This window comes from Muscardinus avellanarius (assembly GCF_963383645.1).
Source record: "Muscardinus avellanarius genome assembly, chromosome: 3".
NCBI lineage: Eukaryota > Metazoa > Chordata > Mammalia > Rodentia > Gliridae > Muscardinus > Muscardinus avellanarius.
This window is the reverse complement of record NC_137788.1, coordinates 109,799,869-109,827,124: the sequence shown is the minus strand read 5'-3', so window position 1 is coordinate 109,827,124 and position 27,256 is coordinate 109,799,869. Positions and strand designations below refer to the sequence as shown.

The following is a 27,256-nucleotide window of genomic DNA, read 5'->3' as shown; positions in this document are numbered from 1 at the left end:
ATGGCCACGCCGCTGGTCCTCTGCCTGGCCCTGGCGGCCGCGCGGGTCTGCGGTACCAGCGTCCCCCCCAGCGGCACCAGCGAGCCCCCCGGGGCGCAGACCCGCGCTCCCCCCGAGGACGAGACCCTGCAGGACGAGGCGGACAACCAGGAGAACGTCCTGTCCCAGGTAGGAGCGCCCAGGCCCCCGGGCTCGGACGAGCGGGGACAGCGGCGCCCTCTCCATCACCCTGGCCTGGCTTGTCAACTCCCAGAACACTGCCTAGGGAGAGACAGCGGTCCTGGTCCTACTCTCAGATGTGGGGTGGGGGCCCCTCAGATCACCAAGCCCCGGGGAGCAGGGAAGGGCGCCCCGCCACTTTCTAAGAAGAAAGAAAAGTTGTGTGTGCTCGGCTGAAGAGTCGGGACAGCAGTGCTTGTCGGAGCTGGACTAGACAGACCCAGGACGGGTGGCCCAGCCGGCCCTCCGGCCGCCCTCCACCCAGACCCGCGGCTTCAGGGCTTCAGGGTGATGCCGGAGCCGTGTGTGGTGGTGTCAAGACTCCTCGTGCTCACCTGTCCCTCTAGGAAGCCTCGGCGGTTCCCGGGGGGAGGGGGGCCAATCGCCTCTGCTTTGGGGTTCATCAAACACTAGTCTCCTGGCCCTGCCCTGAATAATCATGCTAGGAGAGTCCCCTCTGCCCACCTAACACCCCGCACTGACCCCTAACTCCAAAAACACAGAAAACCCCTCACTTCGCGGCTCTGACAACCATCCTGAAACCCAAGCCTCCATAAAGGAAGCCCCCCTCCACGCCAGGGCTGACGCAGAAACCCAGGCAGGAATTCAGAAAACAGCGCGATTTACTATCAGTCCAGGGAGCACGGCCTGCGCCGCCGCCGCCACCTCCTTCCTCCAGCTGACAAGGGCCCCGCAGCAACTGTTTGCATTAGGAGACACCCAGCATTTGCCAGGCGCCATCCCGCGCCTCCCTCCCCCTCAGCACCCCAGGAACATTTCCTCTCCCGGAGCTCCACGCTCCCCGCGGCCAATGGAGGGACCTCTGCCTGTCTGGGAAAGGAGCCTGGCCTGGGGGCTTGGGGGGGGGGGCTGCAGCAGAGCTGGGGGCGCCAGGGCAGGACCCGAGCACGGGGGCACCGGTGTTTTCCCTCTTAGCCAGGCTGCTCGGCAGGTGCCTGCAGCCAAATACTGAGTGTGGCAGAAGAGGCCTGTGGCCGGTCCAGGGGCTGCGCCAGGAGCCCAGAGCACCTGAGGCGGAGGAACCCCGCGGACAGCAGCCTGTCCCACTCTCCCCACACCAGTCTCCAATTCTAGCCATCCTTCAAGGCTCAGACCAAAGACTTCCTCCAGGAAGTCTCCCCGGTTTCCCTGGGAAACCGCTGCTCCTCAGGGGCCCCGACGTCTTTCCAGCCCTAGCGGTTAATCACCTGCCTCCTGCCCTGCAGGCCCCTTGCGGTCTCCCTCCCTGTGAGCGAATGAAGGGCCAAGCCAGGGGCCTCTCTTCCCAACACCTGCTCCAAACCCTCCTGGGGCGCTCCTTTCCTTCTTTCTCTTTTTTTTCTCTTCCTTTTCTTTTCCTTTTGTACTGAGGATTGGACCTGGGGGCACTCTACCTCTGAGCTACACCCCTAGTCCTTTTCTACCCTGGAACCTGGATCCTCCTGTCTCGGCCTCCTGGGTACCAGGATTACAGGTGTGTGCCACCACGCTTGGCCCCTTTGAATCTAAACCTGGATTCTAGCCACAGGTAGCAGCTCTTGGAAGAACGCGGGTGCCCAGTTTTTCCCTTTAAGTGATGAAAGTCGCATAGCTTTCCCAAAGACAGAGCCTTCAAGGAAGGGCTGCGGTGGCTGCTCGCTGGTGGGCCAAGGGGTCGGGGTTTGACGGGGTGGACGAGAGGCGCACCCAGACTTGCTCTCTCTGTGTTCAGCTTCTGGGGGACTATGACAAGGTCAAGGCCGTGTCCGAGGGCTCCGACTGCCGGTGCAAGTGTGTGGTAAGGCCCCTGGGCCGGGATGCCTGCCAGAGGCTCCATGCAGGCGGCGCCCGGAGCGAAGACTTTTACACCGTGGAGACCATCACCTCGGGCCCGTCCTGCAAGTGCGCCTGCGTGGCGCCCCCGTCCGCGCTCAACCCCTGCGAGGGAGACTTCAGGCTGCAGAAGCTGCGGGAGGCCGACAGCCGGGACTTGAAGGTAGGAGTGATCTTGCCCACGCCACGGCCCAGGTGTGGTGGGCTGTGGAGCCTGCGGCCCGGCGTGGTGGACGGAAGGGACTGGGCCTGCTCCTGGAGTCTTTCCTGTTTTCTTTTTTGGCCTGGGGGTGCCAGACCTCTGAGCTATACCCCCAGCCCCTTTTATTTTATTTTTTGAAACACGGTCCCACTAGGTTGTGGAGTCTCGCTGAGTTGCTGAGGCTGGTTTCAAACCTGCCGTCCTCCTTGCCCGCCTCCCGAGCACTGGGCTGACAGGCCCATGAGTCCTGTGCGCGGGGCTGGGCTGAGGCCCTCCTGGCGCTGGAGCCTGAGCTCGCGGGGAGAGCTGGTCCACCTCTCTCCTGACAGACCAGGGAGGGCTGGCTTGGGAGCCACAGCCAGGCCCTGCTGGCCCAAAGAACTCTGTGTTCTCCAGTAAATTGCCATCAGCATTTGCTGTCAGCCCAGCATAAGGGCCAAAGAGGTGAGACCACAGGAGCATCCTCAGGGTGGCCTGGAGGAGCCCGTGCCTTATGGGGACTTTCCCACCTGCCCGACCTACTGGCTGGCTGAGGACATCACGTGACCCTCCTTCCCTGCAGCGATGGGGAGGGAGTGGGCTCGGCTTTGAAACCTCAACCAAGTTATTTATTTATATATATTTTGTGTGTGGTACTGGGGATGGAACCCAGGGGCATTCTACCCTGAGCTACACCCCCTGCCCTATTTTTTATTCTTTATTTTGAAACAATGTCTCACTGAGTTGCAAAGGGCCTCACTAAGTAGCTGAGGCTGTCCCTGAACCGTGATCCTCCTGTCTCAGCCTCCCGAATGTTGGGATTACAAGTGTGCCCACCACACCTGGCTATTATTTTTTATTTTGAAACAAGGTCACCCTAAGTTGCTGAGAGTCTCACTAAATTGCTAATCTCAAATCTACGATGTTCCTGGCTCAGCCTCCCAAGTACTGGCCCCCATGCCCGACCTTCGGTGGACAGCTAATTTGAGGGTTTCAGCAGCATATCCTGAAGGTGCTGATGTTTGGTACTCTACTAGGTATCCTGAGGAAGCAGTGACGTGGGGGCTTGAAGGAGTGCGAGGTCTGTAGGGAAAGGAGCTGTGCGGTGGCTGGCAGCTCCCCTACTAAGAGAAGCTCCTCCCGCAGGCGCTGGCCTGGGCTCACCCGAGCATCTCAGAAGGTAGCGTGCCCAAAGGCCGCTGCCCTCTCCCAGGCCCTGCAGAGCGTTTCTGACAGCCACCTCCCGAGCCCTGGCTGGCGGCCTCCCTGCTGATTCTCCAACATGGAGATGTGAGAGGAGGCCAGACTCACCCTCCGGGCCCATGACTAACCCCAGCCCTTGTTCCGCAGCTGTCCACCGTCATCGACCTGCTGGAAGGGGCCTTCTATGGCCTGGACCTCCTGAAGCTGCATTCAGTCACCACCAAGCTGGTGGGGCGAGTGGACAGGCTGGAGCAGGTGAGGAAGATCCCGGCACCCTGTCTGTCTGTCTGTCTGTTTTTCTTTCTTGTGGTACTGGGGATGGAACCCAGGGGCATTCTACCTCTGAGCTACACTCCCAGCCCTATTTTTATTCTTTATTTTGAAACAGGGTCTCACTGAGCTGCAAAGGGCCTCTCTAAGTAGCTGAGGCTGGCCAGGAACCGCGATCCTCCTGTCTCAGCCTCCCGAATGCCGGGATGACAAGTGTGCCCACCATGCCCGGTGGACTTGTCAGTTCTAGCTTTTATCTCCTGAGCTATCTGAGTCCGTCTGGAAGGCGGTGCCTGTGCCGGGATCTGGGAGCCATCCCTTTGTTTTCCTCTAATAGCTCCAGCGTCGAGCTGGTCTTTGTGCGGGCACAAGGGCCCGGTCCTTCTCCCACGTGTTCTTGTGTCTTCCTAGCCACCGGTCTTGGGCTCTGCTCTCCCCGGCCCGTTCTGGCCTGTGTCTCTGTTCTGGCCTGTGTCTCTGGTTCTGTGCTGGCGCCACACTGTTTTCATTACTATGGCTTTGCGGTGTATTTTGAAGTCAGGAGTCGCGATGCCTGCCCCCTTTCACTCCTTTGGCCATTTGGGGTCTTTTGTGCCTCCAAATGAATTTTGGAATTGTTTTCTAGTCCTGCTAAGAATGTCACGGATGTTTTGGTGGAGAGCGCTTTGGATCTGTCTGGCCATTTTAACAGTGTTCACTCTCCCGGCCCAGAACACGAGTGGTATTTCCGCCTTCTGGTACCTTCGGGTCTTTCCCCTGTGCATTATAATTTTCCTTGCAGGGGTCTTTCTTTTACCTCCTGGCATTCATCCCTAGGGCTTTTTTGAGGTCATTATGAACAGGGTTGCTTTTCTATTTTCCCTCTCAGTGGGTGCATTACTGGTGTATATAATAGCTGGGCGCAGTCGTCCACGCTTGTAACCCCAGGGCTTGGGAGGCTGAGACAGCAGGATTGCAGGTTTGAGGCCAGCCTCAGCAACTTTGTGAGGCATGCTGCAACTTAGTGAGACCCTGTTTCAAAATAAAAAATAAAACAGAGCCGAGGGTGTAGCTCAGAGTTAAAATGCCCCTGGGTTCAACCCCCGGTATCAGAAAAAAAAAATGTCCTCAGTGTTTCCTGTCCAGTATAATGTTGGCCATGGGTCTGCCATACAGTTTCACTGTGTCGAGGCATGATCCTTCTATATCTTATTCAGAAATGTCACCGTGAAGGCACACTGAATTTTGCAAAAGGCCTTTTCTGCATCTGGTGGGATGGTTCTATGACATAACAACAATTTCTTTTTCTTTTTTTCACCCTTATTTGGTAATGGGGATCAATCCCAGGGGCATTCTACCTCTGAGCTACACCCCCAGCCCTTTTTCTTTTTTAAAGCAGGGTCTCCCTAAGTTGCCAAGGCCAGACTCAAACCTGAAATCCTCCTTTCTCAGCCTGGGCCACTATGCCCAGGACTGTGTTTTGAAGGAACCAGGTGACGGCCACCTCTTCTAGTACTATCCCTCAGGAGCCATTTTTTTTTTTTTTTTTTTTTTTTTTTTTGCGGTACTGGGGATGGAACCCAGGGGCATTCTACATCTGAGCTACACCCCTAGCCCTACTTTATTTTTTTATTCTTTATTTTGAAATGGGTCTCCCTGAGTTGCAAAGGGCCTCACTAAGTAGCTGAGGCTATCTTTGAACTGCGATCCTCCTGTCTCAACCTCCTGAATGCTGGGATTATAAGCGTGCGCCCCCATGCCCGGCTTACTTGATTTTTACTCTATCTGGAGAGCGCAGCTTGGGAGACATTGCCTGGGCAAGGCCATGCGGCGGCCTCTGGGGGCCAGTGGCTGGAGCTGGCCCTTCCCAGCCCTGTCTAGCAGCAGAGGCCACTCTGCTGGCCACAGGTGGGGACGTGGATGGATTTGGAGCAGAGAGGCGAGCTCAGCAGGAAGGGTCTGTGTGCAGTTCAGGTCCAAACAATCTCAGTTATGTAGATGAACCTTTCTCTTTTTCAAAACTGTGATATAAAGCTGGGTGTGTGGCGCATGGTTTTTATCCCAGCCTTTGGGAGGCTGAGACAGGAGGATCGCGGTTTGGGGACAGCCCCAGCTACTTAGTGAGGCCCTCCGCAACTCAGTGAGACCCTGTTTCAAAATAAAGAATAAAAAATAGGGCTGGGGGTGTAGTTCAGAGGCAGAATGGCCCTGGGTTCCACCCCCAGTGCCCCCCCACACACAAAAATAACTAAATTACAGTAGTGTATTTGGTAGCAAAGATTGGACTTTGTTTTTTCATTTTGTTTTTGCTGCTGGTTGTTCTGAAGATTCAACTCAGAGGCATTCTACCTCTGAGCTCTGACTCCAGCCCCCCTTTTTTTTTCTTTTCTTCTTTTTTTTTTTTTTTTGGTGGTACTGGGGTTCCTGGAAGCCCTTGTACCTTGGGCTACACTCCCAGACCTATTTTATACTTTTTTTTAATTTTTGGAAACAGAGTCTCTACCTGCACGATCCTCCTGTCTCCGCCTCCCAAGCGCGGGGATTACAAGCATGAGCCACCACGCCCGGCCCTCCAACCCTTTTTTAATGTGTTGTTTAGAAACAGGGTCTTGCTAGGGTGCTGAGGCTGCTTCAAACCCGTGGTCCTCAGCCTCCCAGCAACCAGGATGCCAGGCGTGCGCCACCGTGCCTGGCAACACTGGACTTTTGTAGTGACGGTGCTGTATATTTGTGTAGCGTCTTGCAGCGTTTGAAGCCTTCCCCAGACACTTGGTCCATTTGTTCCTGTGAGCTGGGCAGGTTGTGAGACTGAAGGAAATTCGATTATCCGCTGCGATCACAGCATGAAGTCCAGGGCTGGAGCACAGGCTTCCTGGCTCCGGGTCCAGGGATCTTTCTAATCAATTCCATACTTTTCTTTGAATCATTGTTGTTGCCCCATAAGCATCAGTTTTTCCTAACAAGAACTTAAAAATAATAGTCCTCCCAAGGGAGTTTCTAGGCAGAAGTGTGGGCATATCTCAGAAGCCCTGTAAACTAGGATTAACGTGGACGTAGGGGCGGTTTCTGCATGGGAGACGTCCAAGGCGACAGGGTGCTGTCCTGGAGGGGCCGGGCCAAGCCGCTGGGCACCTGCAGCGGTGCTGTATGTAGACGGAGTGCGTCTCCTGTGCCGTATCTAGACGGAGTGCGTCTCCTGGCTCGTGCCACTGGCTGTCTGGAGTGCTGGGTAATTGAAAAGGCAGAATGTTGGGTAAATGGAAAAAACACTCCTCCCCAGCTCGGCTTTGCAGGGATCGGGGAGTTCTGACGGTCTTGCATCCCGAGGGGAGCTCCCTGGGGGTCAGACAGTACGGCAGGGTCAGTGGAGGGCGCTGGCCAGCTGGTTCAGGACCTGGCAGCGTCAACAGGCTCCCGTGTCCCTCCACCTGGTGCTCAAGGAGTTACAGGAATGGAAACTTCATCTGCAGATGAAAGAGGAAGGAAGGAGAAGGGGTGGAGCCACTTAAGCTCCCTGCTTGGTAAGGTCAGGCTGGGAGCTCCGCCTTGGGAAGTGGTTTTGCATGCGGGGCGTGGGTGCTGGAGATTGAACCTAGGACATTCTACCTCCACGCTATTCCCACCCCACCTTTTTTTTTTTTTTTTTTTTTTTTAAACAGAATCTCACTAAGTTATTGAGGATCTTGCTAGGTTGTTGAGGCTGGCCTCAAACCTGTCATCCCCCTGTCTCAGCCGCCCAAGCACTGGGATTACAGGTGTACGCCACCACACCAGGCCAGGTTTTGTTTTAAATTCTCAAGAATAACACAGGCATAGAAAAGTGTGCAAACCCTGAGTAAACAGCTTGACAACCTGCTATAAAGCAAATACCCACGGAAGTCCCATGCAGCCGGGGAGACAGGACCCAGCCTAGCCCTGAGCGCAGCCGCACAGCCCGCCCCTGCTCCTCCCTGGGGCCGCTCTGTGGCCACTTTAGAGCTCTTCATCGTTAGTTCTCCTCTCTAAATTCATTTATTTATTTTTTCAGTCCTGGGAATTGAACCCAGGGGCATTCCGCCTCTGAGCTCTGTAGGCCTCCCCCACCCCAGCCTTTTATATTCTCAGTTTTGAAACAGGATCTTGCTAAATTGCTGAGCATTTTCACCAAGTGGCTGAGGCTGGCCTTGAACCCACCATCCTCCTGTCTCGACCTCCCAAGTACTGGGATGGCAGGCATGCGCCACCGCACCTGGTGCCTCTTTTGTTTTAAATACATAGACCCAGCCGGCCGTGGTGGTGCATGCTTGTAATCCCAGTGCTTGGGAGGCTGAGACAAGAGGATCCCAGGTTTGAATCCAGTCTCAGCTACTTAGTGAGACCTGGTTTCTTTCCAAATCAAGGATAAAAAATAGGGCTGGGGGTGTAGCTTGGAGGTAGGATGCCCCTGGTACTGCAAAAAAAAAAAAAAAAAAAAAAGGCAGGAGGAAGATGTAGCCCAGCGTAGAGTCACGTGTGTGTAAGTCGGGGCACACGCGTGTCAGGCTTCTTCTTCCTACTGTGTTTTGGACACTTCTGCAGCATGAATATACCACAGCCTCCTGCCTCTTCTGCTGCTGAGGGGCCGGCCGTGTTGAGCTGGGACCCAGGTCTCCCAGATGTTGGACCACGCGCTCCCTCCACAGCCTCCACGGCGCCCGCCGCTGCCCAGCGTCCCGCTGTTTGTCAGTTTGGAGGATTTATCTCACTGAGTTCCAGACTGAGCCCTGGAACGTCCTTCCTGCCTCCTCCGGGAGGCCTGAAGTCCCTGCACCCACTTTAGACCAGCTCCTGGAAGGAACCTTGCCGGGGTCGACCCAGGTGACCCCTCGCAGGGGTGTTGCTGGAGTTTGGGGCATGGTGGGCACAGAGCCAAGGAGCCGTGAAGGGTGGGAGTGAGGCCAGCTCCCGGACGTGGGGCGCGGGCCCGGTGCCCTCCTCACTACAGCTGGCGGCTTCCGCGTTTCTGGCTTAGAAGCCAACATCAAAGGAGACTCCTGACTCAGGGCGCAGCCCCCACCCCATTGAGTGGGGGCTGCCGCTTCCTCTGCACAGGGCTGGCCTGAGTTGGGGGAGCGCCCTCCTTCCCGCCCCTTCAGCCCGGGCCACACTCCAAACACTCCTGACTCCATCAGTCTGCCCGCTCAGGGGCGGCCTGGGAGGGGTGCCGCACACTGTCTGCCTCAGAGGCGGGGGTCCCTGTGGCCTTGGCTTCCTCCAGTCAATTCCGTCCGCATCTTCCTGAATTCAAGCCGGCGCCCTCCTCCTCCAGGGCGCACGCACGCAGCTCTGATGGCCGCCCTGTGGCTTCTCTTGGCCAAGGCATTGCTGGTGTGGGGGCACCTAGTGCTGCCAGGGAGGACGGCGGGGTGCTCCATAAGGCCACCCTGACGCACCAGTGGCGGTGGGGCTTCTCCCTCTGCACCTGTTCCCTCTCCTTTCTTCCGGACTGGCTGGGGACTTCTGAGGGCAAGGGCTCAGGGCTCTGGGTAACATCCCAGCCCACACCTGCTGTGGGCGGCTGCCCAGCAGCTGTGTGGCCAGGCAAGGGAGTGGATGTGGCAGCTGGTGGCTCCCAACCCCAGGCCCGGGCCCCAAGCTGTGCCGGAGGGAGCAGGTGGCCTGTCCTGCTCAGAGTGGCGCCATGGTCTACAGCTGCTCCTGCACCAGCAGGCCGGGACAGCTGTGGCCGCCCCAGCCCTTGGGCCAAGGCTGTGTTTGTAGGGGGAAGGGCAGCGGGCTGGGTACTGCCACTGCATCCCACAGGGCCGCGCACACCCAGCCCCCCACCAGGGCCTGCTGCGCGAGGTGCAGCCGGCCTCTCCTCAGGGCCTGAGCCTGGGTCCCTCCTGCCCCCACCCAGCCAAGCGTCAGCTCCTCTCCCCTTCACAGGGCCTTCCATGACGGCCCAAATCTGCTCCCTGGATGTGCCTGGCCCTCTTTCTGTGGCCAGACAGCGAGCAGCATCGGCCCCTGCGGACTCCATACCCAGTGGCCCAGATAGGCCAGGTTACACCGCCGGCCTCCACCGAGGCCTCACGCCTGGACTCCAGGTCCACACCTTCCACCACGTCCCCTGAACCAGGTTCTGGGCAGAAAGACCAGAGCACAAGCCCGGCCTGGTGATACAGGCCTGTAATCCCAGCCCTTGGGAGGCTGAGACAGGAGGCTTGCAGGTTCACGGCCAGCCATAGCAACTTAGACCCTCAGCAACTTGGTGAGACTGTTTCAAAACAGAAAATAAGGAGGACTGGAGTTATAGTTCAGAGGTAGATGCCCCTGGGTTCAACCCCCAATGCCAAAAGTAATTAATAAATTAATTAATAGGTTTAGAGCTGTGGCTCAGTGGCAGAGCCTGAGTTCAATCTCTAGTACCAACAGAAAATAAAAATAAAAGAACGCTCAGCAAATGCAGTCTTAACCTGGGCCTTAGCATCCTCTGGGTGAAAGGGCAGGTTGGGTTGAGAGTTCAGGGGTCCCTTCCAGCGGTGACGTTCTTAGACACGTGCCGGCGGCCACCCCGTGTCCATGCCTGCCTGCCCGTGTGTATCTGCCCACTGACCTCGGGGCAAGGCATGCGGGGGGGCGCTGGGGCCATCTCATCTTACAGATGGGGCCCGAGTCAGGCGCCCGGTTCTCTCCCTGAGTTCACAGATGGAGAAACGGCAGCGTCACTGTCCTGGGGCCCTTGCTCTGCTCCGAGCTCGCTCGGCCTCCCACAAGGCGCTTACAGGGCCTGATGGGGCTGCTCCCCACTGACAGCTGCCGTCTCCCCACCTCCCGGACAGCAGCCCAGGGCAGCTGGAGCCGGCTGCCAGAAATGTCGCTTTTTTTCCTGGCGTGATCCAGGTCTGGGATGTGGCTGACATGCTAAGTAGGGGTCATTTAGGGAAACCCGCCTTGTGGGCGAGTGTGAAAGCATGAAGCTTTCTGTGTAAATTACGCCAAAGTGCTGGGAACTGGCTTGTGCTCATTGGAAAAGCAAACTAAGTCACCTTTTTTTTTTTTTTTTTTTGGCTACTTCTTTAAAATTTGCTTAGAAAGCCCTTCTTTCATTAACTGAGTGGCTGATTACATGTGTGTAAGGGAGGATGGGGCTTTTTGTGATGTCCCCGCCACTTGGTGGTATGCCAGCACTTGGAATGCCAAGCCAGGAGGGTCACAGGTGTGAGGTCAGCACGGGTCACTTAGCAAGCCCCTCAGCAACTTAACAAGACTGTTTCCAAGTAAAAAAATAAATAAGCCGGACGTGGTGGCACATGCTTATAACCCCAGTACTCGGGAGGCTGAAACAGGAGGATGCAGGTTCACAGCCAGCCTCAACTACTTGTGAGGCCCTCTGCAACTTAGTGAGACCCTGTTTCAAAATAAAGAATAAGCTAGGTATAGTGGCGCACGTTTGTAATTCCAGGAAGGAGATTGAGAGAGGAGGATCGCAGGTTCACAGCCAGCCTCAGCTACTTAGTGAGGCCCTTTGCAACTCAGTGAGAACCTGCTACAAAATAAAAAATAAAAAAAAACAGGACTAGGGGTGTAGCTCAGAGGTTGAACGTCCCTGGGTTCCATCCCCATTACCACACACACAAAAAAAAAAAAAAAGAAAAAAAAAAGAAAAGAAAAGAAAAGAAAAAGAAAAAAGAAAGAAGGAAAAGAAAAGAAAAGACCCAGGCATGGTGGTTCTCACCTGTAATCCTAGTACTTGGGAGGCTAAGACAGGAGGATCTCAATCTCAGTAATTTAGCAAAACCTTGTTTCACAATAAAAAAAAGGTGGGACGTGTCTCAGAGGTAGGATGCCCTTGGCTTCAACTTCCAGGACCAAAATGAATAAGTAAGTGACAGGAAAGCTGCCGTCCTCTGGGCACGTCTCCCAGCAGGCAGACCGCCCGGGCTCCGTTCACTTGTGGGCCGCCGCCTCCTCCTCAGCCGTCTGTGGCGTCCCTGCGCCCACGCGCGGCCCGTGCGCTGGCTGCTTTCTGCTCGTCTTCAAATCTCATCTCTCTTCAAATCTCTTCCCAGGAAGTTTCTAGAAACCTCACCAAGGACCGCGGGCAGAGTAAAGACGACGTGGGAGAGACCCAAGGCGAGGTGTACGCAAGGGGCGGAGAAAACTGCTCCTCCGGCATCCCGGCTGGCATGCCCGACGTGCGCTTGGCCCTGCAGAGAGACGCGGCGGCCGCGTTTGCCCCGCCTGAGGTACTGCCTGGCACGCCGTCCCCTCGCAGCCTGGCTCTTGGTGGCCAGTGAGCGTCCCCCAGGTGTGGCGGGCAGGGTCGTTCCGACCTCCCTAGTGCTTTAGCCCAGAGGAGTCCAGGGGGAGAGTGCTGGGGCGGATCCATCACCCTGTCCAGGCCTCCTGCGCACGTAGGTACTTATTATTTACTGTGCCCCTGGGGATGGAACCCAGGGGTAATCTACCTCCAGGCTACACCCCCAGCCCTATTTTACTCTTATTTGGAAGCAGGGTCTCGCTAGGTTGGTGAGAGTCTCACTATGCTGAGGCTGCCTCCGGCAGCTGCTCCGTGCCAGTCACAGCCCTGAGTGCTGCTTCTGTATGCTGGGACGTGGGGAAGTCTGGCAGCGTTAGTGGGCGTTCTGTGAATGCAGCAGAACGCCTGCGCTAGTCCCGTAGAAAGAGGGAAAGCTTGCTTCGGCTCACAGCCGCAGGGTCTCAGCTCCCGGTCAGTTGGTCACGTAGCTTTTGACGGGGAGCATGGAGACAGAGCAGAGCCAGGCACCTTAAGGGCCGAGGTTTCCGTCTCACCTCCAAGGGCCCTGCCCCAACCACCTGATCTCTCTCTAGGCCCGACCCAGAATTGGGCCCAGGGCATTCTACCTCTGAGCTACACCCCCAGCCCTATTCTTAAATTTTTTATTTACTGGCTATAGCTTATTTGTTTGTTTATTTGTGGTATTAAAGATGGAACCCAGTGGCATTCTACCTCCAACCTACACCTCTAGCCCTATTTTTTATTCTTTATTTGGAAACAGGGTCTCACAAAGTTTCAGAGGGCCTCACTAAGTAGCCGAGGCTGGCTGCAATCCTCCTCTCTCAGCCTCTCCGGTACTGGGATTACAAACATGTGCTATCACACCCGGCCTTATTTAAAAACAAACAAACAAACAACAAAAATCAGGGTTTCATTAAGTTGCTCAGGCTGGCCTCAACCCTGTGATTCTCCTGCCCAGCTTCTAAGGGACAGGGATTACAAGTGTGCGCCGCCACCTCTAAAGGTTTCACCAGCTCCAGTAGCTCCGTGGGCTGGAGACCAAGGCCTTTTCTCGTGGGCCTCTGAGGGACTCTAGGCGGGAGTGGGCAGCGTCGCTCTGAGCGGACTGAGCTCATAACCAGACAGACACAGGACTTTGGGGTGGAAGGGGGCTCAGAGGTGCCTTCTTATCACGCCGGGGCCGGGGTCTCGTCTCAGGGAGGCCGCCCTCCGGCCCTATTGGGTTTGTGCCTCCGGCCTGCTGAGGCCCCGCGGCGCCCATGGTCTTGATGACGCCCGGTGTGGGGTGTGCAGGAGCCAGCTTGGGTTTCCTGAGGGCGAGCAGCAAACCAATCTGACGCACCAAACGCTCTTTCTCCTTGCTCAGCAGAGTCCTTCCTTCCCCAGGCCACTGCTGAGCTAGCACAGGCTCCAGAGCCAGGCTGGTGGCGGCAGAGGCCACGGGCGGGGTCTCCTGCCCCGCCTTCCTTCTAGTACTGGGACTGAACCCAGGGGCATCCAGTCTCCCCGCTACACCTCCCAGTCCTTTTAATTTTTTTTTTTTTTTCAGAACTAGGGATGGAACCCAGGGGCATTCTACCTCTGAGATACACCCCCAACCCGATTTTTTTATTCTTTATTTGGAAAAAGTGTCTCACTAAGTTGCAGAGGGCCTCACTAAATAGCGAAGGTGGTCCTCAAACCTCCATCCCCCTGTCTCAGCCTCCCACATACAGGGATTACAAGCCTGTGCCACCACACCCGGCTCAATTTTTTTTTTTTTTTTTTTTTTTTTTTGGCGGTAAAGGGGATGGGACCCAGGGGCGTTGTACCTCTGAGCTGCACCCCAGCCCTATTTTTTATTCTTTATTTTGAAACAGGGTCTCACTGTTGCAAAGGGCCTCACTCAGTAGCTGAGTCTGTCCACAGACCTGTGTGATCCTCCCGTCTCAGCCTCCCAAGCGCTGGGATTACAAGCGTGCACACCACGCCCGGCTCAAGTTTTGTTTTTGAAACAGGGTCTTGCGGAATTGCTGGGCCTGTAAGTGGCTAAGGCTGGCCTCGAACACGTGATGCGCCTGTGTCAGCCTCCCAAGTACTGGGCAGGTGCGGCCAGCACCCATTTCTTTAGTGAGCCCGTCTGAGAAGGGTGGAGGGTGTGGTTTCGCTGTCAGGGTGCTGTGGATGAAGCCCGGGGTTTCTCAGGATGGTGAGCAGTGGTTTGGGGAGGCCTCCCCATCATGGCCCCTGCCTGCAGGGTCGGCAGGGGGTCGGCGGCTGGGTTGGGAGCGGAGAGGACAGGGTAGAAATGGTGGGTGCCAGGAGCTGAGGTCATAGAACAGACTCCTCGATGAACAGAGGGAATCCAAGCGTGTGGGGGCAGCTGCCGCCAGTTCTGCCTGTCGCCGGCAGATCCAAGGAAATTATATGTTCCCTGGCAAAGGCCTCGTGGTCATGTTCCATCCTCTTGGCTGCAACAAGGAGCTGCGTTCCCACCCTGCCGGAGAGCCCGAGCTGCCACAAAGCTCCGGGGCGGCTCTCCCGGGGAAGCGAGGGCCGGCAGGGGAGCATTCTGTGGGCGAGGGTCTTGGGAACCAATGCGCCCTGCTCCCCAATTCCAACTCCGTTGCTTAGTGACTCTGCACCACTGTAAAACGCAGACGGCAGCATCTGCCCGGACCTGCTATTGTGAGGGTTAGCCATCATGTGGGCGACGGGGCCGTAATAGGTGCTCACTAAGCAGCAGCAGCAGCAGCCGAGGGCCCCTGTGGCTCTGGGGGCCAGCTCGTCAGCAGGAGCGGGGCGGGCGGGCCGGGCAGTGGCTGCTCCTTCCAGGCAGCTCTGGCCCCAGCTGGGGAGGTTGGCAGCTGCCACCCCGAGCATGCCAGGAGAGGGACGTGCGTGTTTGGAAACCGTCATATCTGCTGTACCATCTGCGTAAACCCTCGGCACGGGAAAACAAGCACAGGCTTCGGGGTGTGGTTGGGCGTGAGGACTCTCGAGTTTTTCAGGCTATGATTGAAGGGCAAAGCCAGAGTCTGGTTGGCTTCTTCCTGGGCCAGTGAAGAAGCTGGCTGTGGTGCTGGGCCCGGCGGCTAACGCAGAGGGCTGAGGCTCCTCTCGGCCCCGGGGCCCGTGCGGGCCTCCTAGCCCCCAGCTGCTGCTCTCAAAGGCAGCGATCGTCGCCCCGGGGCAGGACCAGAGACCCTGCCATGCTGTGGACATGGTGGTCAGTCCCTCTCAACACCACCAGGCCGGTCACAGCGACATTCTTGCAATGCCTAGACACAGGCTGTGCGGGCTGCCCGCCTTGTAACAGCATTCAATGTGACCGTCAAATGCCAGTCATGTAGCCAGCCCACCTTGGGTCTGTTAGAATGAAAAGATTCAGTTTAACTGGGCACCATGGCACACACCTGCAATCCCGGAACTTGGGAGGCTGAGACAGACTTGCGGGTTTGAGGCCGACCTCAGCAACTTTGTGAGGCCCTCGGCAACCCAGCAAGATGCTGTTTCAAAAGAAAAAAAATAAGCTGGGCGTGGTGCACACCCTTGTCATCCCAGCATTTGGGAGTCTGAGACAGGAGGATCGCGGTTCTCGGCCAGCTTCAGCTACTTAGTGAGGCCCTCAGTAAGACCCTGTTTCAAAATAGGGAATAAGAAATAGGGCTGGGGGTGTGGCTTGGAGGTAGAGTGCCCCTGGGTTCCATCCCCAGTACCACAAAATTAAAATAAAATAAAATAATAAATAAAAAATAGGCTGGGTGGGAAATAAAAAAATAATCCCAGTACTTGGGAGGCTGAGACAGGAGGATCATAGAGTTTCAAAGCCAGCCTCAGCTACTTAGACCCTGTTTCCAACAAAATATTAAAAAATAGGTCTGGGAGTATAGCCTGGAGGTAGAAGGCCCCTAGGTTCCATCCCCAGTATAAATAAATAAATAAATAAATAAATAAATAAATAAATAGGGTGTAGCTTGAAGGTACCGTGCCCTTGGGTTCAATCTCCTCCCCCAAAAAGGGCAGATGTGGTGGCACACACTTGTAATCCCAGTCCTTGGGAGGCTGAGACAGAAGGATGGCAGGTCTGAGACCAGCCTCAACAAGTTAGCATGGGCCTTAGCAACTTAGTGAGACCCTGTTTCAAAATAAAAAGGGTGGGAGGGGGTGTCACTCCCCCTCTACAGCACCATAAAAAAATAAAAAGGAAGAGAAAAGGAGAAGCCTGATCCTGTGGGGCCCCTTCTCCTGGGGTGGGGGCCTTGGCAGCCTCACCCCACCCTGGGCCTGTCCCCTGACCCACGGCCTTCGCACCTGCCTGGTGACCGCCCTTCCCTTTGTCCCTGAGGAGCAGTACGAGGAGAGGTTTCTGCAGGAGGAGCCGGGGTCGCAGCAGGTCCACCCTGCCGAGATGGAGCCCGAGCTGGCGCCCACGCGGCCCCTGTCCCCACCCCTGCGGCCGGCGCACAGGCAGGTCCACCTGCGGGGCTGGCCGGCGTCTGGGCCCACCGTGATCCGGGGCATCACCTACTATAAAGCCAAGGTGGCCGAGGAGGAGGGCGATGCTGAGGAGCCACGTGAGTGTCCCCGCTGGCCTGCTCCCCTTCCTGGCCAGGGTCCAGTTCCAGGGAGGAGGGTCTCGCCCCTCCCTCCCGGCCCCGGCCACCCCCAGGCTCACCCACGCCCTCCAGCTCCTCCCAGCTCTCCCTCACCCTGCCTGTGGCCGGTCCTGGCCATTCCTCACTGCGTTTTGGTCTTTTGCTGCTGTTGACTTGCGGGCTCCTTATAGATCCTGGATATGATGAGTCCTTTGCCTGATGTATTGCCAATGTCTTCTTCTTTCCTGTGGGTTCCCCTGTGTGTGAGGGGTAGACGGAGGTGCTAGGGATGGAACCCAGGGGTGTTCTACTCCCAGCTGTACCTCCGGCTCTATTTCTAATTTTGGAACAGGGTCTCACTAAGCTGCTCAGGGTCTTGCTAAGTGCTGAGACGGGCCTCAAACCTGTGATCCCCCAGGTCTCAGCCTCCCAAGTACAAAGATTACAAGCATGGGCCGCCATGCCAGCTTGGTGCTGGGGAGTGAACCCGGGGCGTTCTTCCTCCGAGCTCCACCAGCCTCAGCCCTTGTTTAGTTTTTTGTTTTTTTAATTTGAAGCAGGATCTCACTGAATTGCTGAGAGTCTTGCTAAGTTGTTGAGGCTGGCCTTATCTGCCATATATATCTGCAATCCTCCTGTCTCAGCCTTCCAAGTGCTGGGATTACAAATGTGGGCCACCATGCCCAGATTCAGCCAAAGTTTATTTATTTATTTATTTATTTATTTATTTATTTATTTATTTGCGGTACTGGGGTTGTAACCTAGAAGCATCCCAGTTCCGAGCTGTGCCCCCAGACCTATTTTATTCTTTATTTTGAAACAGGGTCTCACTAAGTTGCTGAGAGCCTCACCAAGTAGCTGAGGCTGGCTTCAAACCTGTGAGATCCTCCCGTCTCAGCCTCCCCACTACTGGGATTCTAGGTTTGCACCACCACACCCAGCTTCCTGGTGCTGGGGATCAAGTCTAGGCCTCATGCAGGCTGAGTAAGGGCTCCACCACTGAGCTGCACCTGGCCTACATTTTCTTTCCTGAATGGTGCTTTTTGACGTGCACAAGGTCCAGTTTACTAATGATCTCTTTGGGGTCCCTGTATTCTGTCTAAGCTCTTTGACTGCCCATGTTTCATCTCAGTTCGGAACTTTGGCCTCTTCCATTTAACTTAAAATACCCCTGACCTGCGCCTGCTGCTCCTCAACGCCTGGGGGGGGGGGGGTGTCTTGCACTGTGGGGCTCGGCCCCCGGCCACTTCCTTGACCCTCCCCACACGCGAGCTGCCAAGTCACCTACCATCTGCCCGCTCTTTAGATCCAGGTGGTACATAACTGGCCAGCTCCGAGAGCCCTCCAGGAAACACCGCACACCCGGCCTGTGTGATCTGCCTCTAGCCGGGCTGGCATCTCCCCACCACCACCACCACAAGCCTCCCTCTAGGGAAGGGGCCTGGCCTCAGCCTCTCTGGGCCGCCCTGCTCTGGGCCCTTGGCCCCCTCCCCGGCCATAGGCTGACCCCCGTTTGTTCTACAGAAGATGAGCCCCTCAGTGGGGACGGCGGCGTGGACTTGCTGATCGAGGAACAGCTCCTGAGGCACGATGACATGCTGGCCAGTGTCACCCGGAGGCCCGCGGCCACTGGTCAGGGTGCCACGGCGACAGCCGACCCTCTCCTGTGGGCTGCGTCCCCGACCCCAGCACCCAGCCCCGCCGTTCCCTCTGCCGAGCAGCTCTCAGCACCACCGAGCACCGGGGAGCCTCCAGACTCCGCCTGGGGGGCATCTCCCACTCAGGCCCCAGCCCCCACGGCAGCCCCCGCAGATCCCAGAGACTCCTTCATGGAGGCGGCGGGCACAGCCCCGGTGCCATCCACCACAGACACAACAGACCCGTTGGGCCAAGGGGCCTCTGCTGGGCCCAACACAGCCCCTGCCTCCCCCACGCTGAGCCCGGAGGAGGAGGACGACATTCGCAACATTATAGGTGAGTTCGCCCACCCGGCCTGGCCTCCCGGACAACTCGAGGCAAAAGCAGATCCTGGAAATAGGCAGAAAGGAGGAAGAGGTCCAGGGTCCAAGATCCGCAGAGGTAGGGCGCAGTGGCCCACACCCGTAATCCCAGTACTTGGGAGGTGGAAACAGGAGGATCGCAGGTTCATAGGCAGCCTCAGCAAGTTAGCAGGATCTCATTCCAAAACATAAAGGGCTGGGGGTGTAGCTTGGAGGTAGAACACCCCTGTGTTCGATCCCTAGTACCACACACACACACAATGATCCTCAGTAGGAAAGGCAAGTGGGCGGCTGGAGAGGTATCTCAGGGGTAGCGTGTGTGCCTGGTATGTGGGGCCCTGAATTCCATTCCCAACATCACAAAAAGAGAAAAAGGCAAGTAGAAAGCCAGGCGTGGTGGGCACGCTTGTAATACCAGCATTTGGGAGGCTGAGACAGGAGGATTGCGATGCGTGGACAGCCTCAGTTACTTAGTGAGGCCCTCTGCAACTCAGTGAGACCCTGTCTCAAAATAAAGAATAAAAAAGTGCTGAGGGTGTAGCTCGGAGGTCCCTGGTTCCATCCCCAGTATACCAAGTACTACAATCCCAGTACCTGGGAGACTGAGACGGGGATCACAGGTTCCAGGCAGCCCCAGCAGCTCAGTGAGCCCCCAGAAACTTGGCAAAAACATGTTTGGTTTTTTAAACTTAGTTTCAGACTTTAGTTTGAACTATAGTTGTTTTTGTTTTTGTTTGTTTTTCTTCCGGTACTAGGGATAGAACCCAGGGGCACTCTACCTCTGAGCTTCACCCCCAGCCTTATTTTCTATTCTTTATTTTGAAACAGGGTCTCACTGAGTTGCAGAGGGCCTCACTAAGTAGCTGAGGCTGGCCATGAACCGCGATCCTCCTGCCTCAGCCTCCCGAATGCTGGGATTACAAGGTGTACCACCACATCTGGCTTAACTATAGTTTTTTTTGAAACTTAGTTTAAAATAAAAAATAAAAGGGGCCAGGGATATAGCTTGGAAGTACAATCCCCAGTACCCCAAACTTCAAAATAATCCCCAGTGGGTTTAATCTCCAGTGCCAAAACCTCAGAAAGATCCCTAACTGGATCACATCTGCAGCGGTCCCACGGGCCCCAGGATTGAGGGCCTGGGCATCTCTGGGGACACCACTCGGCCGACCCCATCACCAGCGTGGACTCTCCCAGCATGTGGGGCTGGTGAAGCAGGCGCAGCAGGTAGTTAGGGCTCTCTGCCTTTGGAGTGTGTGGCCAGTGGAGGCAGCCAGGCCGGCTCCCATGAGGCACGTCTACACTCCAGGTTCGGGCCCTGCCTTTAGGCCTCGGCGTGAGCTGGGCAGGGCTTGGGGCTGCCTGGGACGTCAAAACTCAGCCACGTCCCGGCTTTTGGAGCCTGTCTGTGATTTCCACATCTGGCCAGAGAGGAGGCCTGGCTGCAGCAACCCAACAGAGGTACCCCTGCTCACATGGCCACTCGTGGGGCTCTGGGGTGTCCTTGCTAGGGACGGGTGCATGGATGCAGGGGCGACATGCAGGGATCTCAGCTTGGGGCCTTCTCGGAGCCAGAGCGTGGGAGATTTCCCACGGGACTCCACTGCCGGCTGCAGCTGGAGACTTGTGTTTTATTGCCTTGAACAGATGAGCTGGGCTGGGGGACCGGGCGTTGGTGGGCTGGCTCTGCCCTGCGTCTGTGGAAGCTGAGTCTCTCCCCATCAGAGTAAAACCCAAGAACCCCCCAAGCTGCCTGAACCCCACTGACCCACTGGGGGCCGCCTGGAGGGCAGCGTTTGACCCCACTTCCGCCCCCGGCTGTCCTGGACCAGGGCAAGAAGGGTGCAGCCAGCCTGCTCATCCCGCCAGCCATGGCTCCTTTACACCACTCGGGATGATATGGAAATGGAGTGGCTTAGAGCCTAGAGAACCCGGATCCTAACTTAGCCCCAGGCAAGGGTAGAGAACCAATCATTTAGACAGGGTGGTGGTGACCCTTGTAAGCCGGTACTTGGGAGGCTGAGACAGGAGGATTGCAGATTTGTGGACTATCCCAGCTACTTAGTGAGGCCCTCCGCAACTTAATGAGACCGTTTCAAAATAAAAAATAGGGCTAGGGATGTAGCTCGGAGGTAGAATGCTCCCGAGTTCAATCCCCAGTACAGAAAAAAAAAAAAAAAAGAATCAATCATTTGCCGGGCGTGGTGGCCACACCTAGGATTTAGTGACTCAGGAAGCTGAGATGGGGAATCCGGGGTCCCAGTGCGAGGTCACCCTCAGTAATTTAGGGAGACCCGTTTCAAAATAAAAAATAAGCCAGGCGTGGTGGCTCAAGCTTGTAATCCCAGTATATGGGAGGCAGAGGCAGGATTGCACAGGTCCAAAGGCAGCCTCAGTTACTTAGTGAGATCCTGTTTCCAAATACAATATAAAATAGGTCTGGGAGTATAACCCAGAGGAAGAAAGTGCCTCAGTTCCATCCGTAGTACCACATACACAAAACAAACAAACAAACAAACAAACAAAGGGCTGGGGGCGTAGCTTGGGGTGGAACACCCCTGGGTTCACTCCCAGCACCTAAATAAATAAATAGCCAGGCATGGCAGCACACACCTGTAACCCCAATACTTGGGAGCTAAGACAGGAGACCACAGGTTTGAGGACAGCCTTAGCATGTAGTGAGAGCCTGTCACAAAGTAAATAAATAAAGACAGATGGGAGTATAGCCTGGAGCTGACGTGTCCCTGGATTCAGTAAGTATGGGCACAGCTATGTAGGGATGGAGGTGCGGGTCAGTGGTGCGGCCCCTCAATTCAACGACACAGAAGCACTCATTCTTGCTGGCGCGGCTCTGCGGCACCCTTCCCTCCCTCCCACAGCTCACTTAGTAGGGATGGACCGAGCACCTGAGGGCCGCTCCAGGTCAGGCTCAGCCTGATGGAGCCCAGGAGAGTTCCAGTGGCCTTTCTGAGCCACTCCTGGGTACCAGGACTCTCCAAAGAGCCCTGTGGAGGGATGTGCTCGTTCCTGTCCTGTGAGGGGGGCTCCAGCAGCCGAGTGAGGGCCTTGTGCCGTGCTGGGGCTTGGCACGGGCCATCGCTCCCCAGGGGTCCAAGGCACCCTGTCCCCGCAGTGTCAGGCCAGGGAGGGAGGACAGCTCTCTGGGACCTGGGGGCCAGCCTCAGGGCATGGTGCCCAGCTGCAGGGAGCTCGGGCTCCTGCGTGGCTCAGCAGAAGCCGTCTGTTCACGTGTGCCCACCCAAGTGTAAGCTCACCTGGTCCAGACGTGCCACAGCCAGCTCCATGGGGGGGACAGGAGCAGGCACACTCCAGGTATTACGGGAGAGGAGGGAGCCGTGCCAGAAAAGGACCTTGGATCTCAGGCTCTTGAGGAAGAGGATAAAAAAATCAAACATCCAGGCATGGTGGGATACCTCTGCCATCCCAGTACTTGAGAAGCTGAGACAGGAGGATCACAGTTTGAGGCCAGCCTCAGCAACTTAGGCCCTGTTTCAAAACAAGATAAAAAGAAGCAGGTGTGGTAACGCACACCTGTAATCTTAGCATTTGAGAGGCTGAGATTGGAAGATCGTGGTTCTTGGACAGCCTCAGTTACTTAGTAAGCCCCTCCACAACTAAGTGAGACCCTGTTTCAAAACAAAGAATCAGCCGGGCGTGGTGGCACACCCTGTAACCCCCCAGCTTGGGAGGCCGAGACAGGAGGATCGCGCAGGTTCGAAGCCAGCCTCGCTGGCTTGAGACCCTATTCCCAAATAAAATATACATATATAATAGGTCTGGGAGTGTAGCCCAGAGGTAGAAGGGTTCCATCCCCAGTACCACCAAAATAAATAAATAAATAATCAAAAATAGGGCTGGGGGTGTAGCTCAAAGGTAGAATGCCCCTGGGTTCAATTCCTAGTACCAAAGAAGGGAGTGGGGAAAGTCAGAGAACCACCAGGCATGGTGGTATATGCCTGTAACCCCAGTATTTGAAAAGCTGAGGCGGGAGGATTGCAGTTTTGAGGCCGGCCTCGGCAATTAGCGAGACCCTGCTTCAAAACAAAAAAGGGAGCTTGGCGTGGTGGCACACACTTACAACCCCAGCACTCGGAAGGCTGAGACAGGAGGATCACAGTTCACGGACAGCCTCAGCTACTCAGTGAGGCCCTCTGCAACTTAGACCTTGTTTAAAAATAGAAATAAGCAGAGCGTGGTGGTGCACGCTTGTAATCCCTGTGCTTGGGAGGCGGAGACAGGAGGATCGTGCTGGTTTGGAGCCAGCCTCGCTGGCTTAAGAGACCCTGTTTCCAAATAAAAAAAATATAAAATAGGTCTGGGCGTGTAGCCCGGAGGTAGAAGGGCTTCCAGGAACCCCAGTACCACCAAAAAATAAAATAAAATAAATAAATAATAAAAAAAAATAGGGTTGGGAGTGGAGCTTGGAGATAGAATGCCCCTGGGTTCTATCCCCAGTACCTCAAAAAAAAAAAAAAAAAAAAAGTCTGGGGCTGTAGCTTGGAGGTGGAATGCCCTAGATTTCATCCCCAGGAAACTCACAAACACACACACACACACACACACACACACGAAAAGAAAGTCTGGGAACAGCAGGAGCCGAGCCCGGTGACCCGAGAGTGGCCGGGCCGGGCGGGCCTGCCAGGGTTTCGCGCAGGTAGGGCTGCCGAAGGGGAGAGCAGTGAGGCTGCGGAGTTGCGGGCTCAGGTGAGGCCGGCGTCAGCAGCGCCAGGGTCCAAGTGGAGGGGCCAGCGAGGGAGGGCTGGGGTGGGGCCTGGTGCCCCGTTCCTGAGCCCCACCACCTCTCCCCACCAGGGAGGTGCAAGGATACGCTGTCCACCATCACGGGCCCCACCACGCAGAACACGTACGGGCGCAGCGAGGGGGCCTGGATGAAGGACCCGCTGGCCAAGGACGAGCGGATCTACATAACCAACTATTACTATGGCAACACGCTGGTGGAGTTCCGGAGCCTGGAGAACTTCAAACAAGGTGGGCACCACACGCAGTCCTGCCCGGGCCCCTCTTCCCTGCCCAGCTGAGCTGTCTCCATCATCCCCGCCTCCCGGTGGCGGAGGCAGGTGGCCGGACCCTTCCGGGAGGCCTCTCTGCCCTCAGCTCAGCCCTCCTTCCCAGCTCAGTAGAGCTCCCCCTTTCCCACGGCCCCCGAGTTGCAATTGCCCACATTGCACCTGGGCCCTCGCGGGAGCTCTTTGTGTGCACGACCCCGGGCGCCCAGGACAGGGCAGCAGGCAGTAGCCGGGCCAGCCACGCGCCCAGGTCTGTCTGTGGCTCGCCCCGCCTCTGTGACCCCTCCTGCGCCCGCAGGTCGCTGGAGCAACTCCTACAAGCTCCCGTACAGTTGGATGGGCACGGGCCACGTGGTGTATGGCGGGGCCTTCTACTACAACCGCGCCTTCACCCGCAACATCCTCAAGTACGACTTGAGGCAGCGCTACGTGGCGGCCTGGGCCCTGCTGCATGACGCGGCCTACGAGGAGGCCGCGCCCTGGCGCTGGCGGGGCCACTCGGACGTAGACTTCGCGGTGGACGAGAACGGCCTGTGGCTCATCTACCCGGCCCTGGACGACGAGGGCTCCGGCCAGGAGGTGATCGTGCTGAGCAAGCTCAACGCGGCGGACCTGAGCACGCAGAAGGAGACGACGTGGCGCACTGGGCTGCGGCGGCACCTCTACGGGAACTGCTTCGTCATCTGCGGGGTGCTGTACGCGGTGGACAGCTACAACCAGCGCGACGCCAACATCTCCTACGCCTTCGACACGCACACCAACACGCAGATCGCGCCCCGGCTGCTGTTCCACAACGAGTACGCCTACACCACGCAGGTCGACTACAACCCCAAGGACCGGCTGCTCTACGCCTGGGACAACGGCCACCAGGTCACCTACCACGTCATCTTCGCCTACTGACGCCTGCTCCCCGCACGGCGGCGGAGGGCCGCTGCGCCTTGTGTGTGTCTGAGTGTGTGTGTGCGTGCGAGCGGGCTGGTGGGTACGTGCTGCGTGAAATAGATATTATTTTGTATATTACAGATATAAGATGACAGGTGGGTCTATATTTTTATATGGGTTGTGGATCGATCCATACATGTATGTGCTGGTCTCATCCTCCAGTTTGTATTTTTGTGCCCATGAACTGCTGACCAGTGGCCATCTTCCTTCACACCCCCGCCCAGGGACCAGGAGCAGGAGGGTAGGAGGCAGGAAAGAAGTGCTCGTGGTGGGGAAATGTTTTATGTATTGGCGAAGTTTTTAAAAACCCGGAAAGCTGGGCGTGGTGGCGCACGCTTGTAATCCCAGCATTGGGGAGGCTGAGACAGGAGGATCACGGTTCACGGACAGCCTCAGCTATTGAGGCCCTCCACGACTTAGTGAGACCCTGTTTCCTAATAAAGAATAAAAAAATTGGGCTGGGGGTGTTGCTCGGAGGTAGAATGCCCCTGGCTTCCATCCCCAGTACCGCAAAAAACAAAACAAAATAAAAAACTCGGAAAAAATTTTTTAATAAAGAAGAAATTTAAAGTCCTCCCCAGTGTGTTGTGTTTAGCAGGGACGTGCTGGCAAGGTGACGGGGTGACTGATGTCCTGGCTCAGGTCCCAGGAGTGCCCCTCCAAGGCCGTGTCCTCAGGGGCTGCCACAGCAGCCTGGACCCGCCCTGCTCTGCCAGCCTCGGGGCTCTCTGAGCTCACCTCCGCCTTGGCTCCTCCCACTCACCGAGATGCAGGAGCCCCTTTCTTCTGGCCGGGGTCAGGAAGTGTGAGGCTGAGCCCATGACCTCATCCCCACCCTCCTTGGGAAGTTTGCGCGGCAGGCAGGCAGGTGGGAGGGCCACCCGCCATCCCAGCACTCAGAGGCCTGTGACGGGAGGCCCACAGGTTTGAGCAGAGATTCAACAACGTAGGCCCTCAGCACTCAGCAACTTGGGGAGACTCTGTTCCAAATTAAGAATAAAAGGAGCTGGCCACAGTGGCTCGTGCCTATAATCAGCACTTGGAAGGCTGAGATAGGAGGACCACGGGTTCGAGGACAGCCTCAGCAGTGTAGTGAGACTCTTAGCAGTCTAGTGATTCCCTGTTTCTAAAACACAAAATAAAATTAGTCTGGGGCATAGCTTGGATATCCCTGGGTTCTATCCTCCGTACTGAAAAAAAAAAAAAAAAAAAGGCTTTCCATCCATCAGTCACTCTGTCTCTGCCTTTCCAGAATCCTGTCCTCTGCCTCATCCCACACATCGCCTTCAGCCAGGATTTTCCTCTCTCCTTTCAGTCCAGGAAAGGGGCAAGGCTGGGAAGAGTGGTGGCCCGGATGGCTGCTCCCCTCCTTCAGGCTGAGGTGCGGAGGTGGTCTGGAGCCAGGGTTTGGCCATGCTGAGCCCCTGCCCAGGGAGAAGCTGCCCCAGACCCCTCGCCCACCTGCCAGCCCCGGGCCACAGTCTCCCTGCAGATGGCAGCTTCCGGTCCTCAGTCCCTCTTGTCAAATAATCCATACCCAGTGACCGTCCTGCGCCATGGCAGCTTGGGTGGGGTTTCCCGGAGCAGATGCAGGCTGCTGTCCACTTGGCAGCAGTGGAGGGGCTGCAGGAGGGAACCGCACGTGGGGCCGGGATCCGGTGGAGCTGCATAGGGATGGGGCAGCCTGAGCCCACAGGTGTGTAGCCAGAGGAAGGGGCCTCCTGGGCCGGCCGCTCAGGCAGGAGGGGCAGCTCCCTGGACAGGTGCTGTTGGGAAAGGAATCCCGGGTGGAGGTCTTCTGAATCCTACCTGCCCCCTGAGGTCGTATGTTCACTTGTCAGACTCCTGGGTGGGGACTGTCCTGTGACCTTTTGCTTCCGGAAGCTCGTGGTCTGTACCATGTTCGACCCTTTACCATCTGTGCCTGGCCCTGGCTTGGGGTTCACAGGCACCGCGCCTCCCCGGCTGCCCGTCCTTCAAGTCGCTGCATTCATCCTTGAGAGTGCGGCAGGTGAGGTCTGCCCTGTCCGGCAGCCTCAGGCCCAAGGGACCCGGGCATGACAGTCAAGGATGGCCCTCAGGCACAGGCGATCAGGGTTTGCAGGAGCCCAGGGGCCTAGGGCTTGGTGAGGCTGCGGCTAACAAGCAAAATAATTCGCTGGGACGCTGGCTTGGCAGGGTGTGGGGAAGAATCCCGGGACATGGCCTGCCCCTGGGAAGCAGGGCCCAGAGTAGGAAGCCAAGGCGGCGGGCAGCAGAGGGGCCAGGCAGGCACACTGCCTCGGCCAGACTGAAGCCAGCCTCCGCCAAGGTGAGGGTGCGGGCCAGGCCCTGGCCTTCCGTAGGCGAGCAGCCGGCCACTTAAGATGCCACGCCAGGTGCCACCCAGAAACCCAGGGTCACTAGCCCGACCTAGAGGCCGCTCCTGTCGTAGCTCCTCAGAGCTCCGCGTGGGGACCAGGAGTCCGCAGAGTGGCGTGTCCGGTGCACGGCAGCCCTTGGGCCAAGCAGCCCGTCAGGCTCCAGGCAGAGGGAGGCCAGCAGGGCGTCCTCACCTGTGTGGAGTCGCAAACAGCAAGACTCGGGCATTCGTTCCTTCAAGAAGGCGGAGGAGCACGCTTCTACCTGCTGTGTGCCGAGGGCCTGCGGTGGCCCCTCGCCGCTGCCATGAGGGGCGTTCTGCAGCTCCCGACTGGCCGGCTCACACTTCAGCTCTGTTATCCCCTTTGTGACTGAGGGCTTTTTTTTTTTTTTTTTTGGTTTATTTTTATGCGGTACTG

The 27,256-nt window shown here is 56.8% G+C and overlaps 1 protein-coding gene across 1 annotated transcript; it reads left to right on the top strand.

Moving 5' to 3' along the window:
• OLFML2B (olfactomedin like 2B) lies at positions 1-24,434 on the top strand (the record flags this gene model as incomplete). The annotated part of the gene is made up of 8 exons (XM_080691524.1): positions 1-168; positions 1,931-2,194; positions 3,563-3,670; positions 11,698-11,874; positions 16,237-16,465; positions 18,011-18,460; positions 23,320-23,496; positions 23,833-24,434. The coding sequence occupies 8 exons, from the start codon at positions 1-3 to the stop codon at positions 24,432-24,434; spliced, it is 2,175 nt and encodes a 724-aa protein (XP_080547650.1).
• Between the last annotated feature and the right edge of the window lie 2,822 nt (positions 24,435-27,256).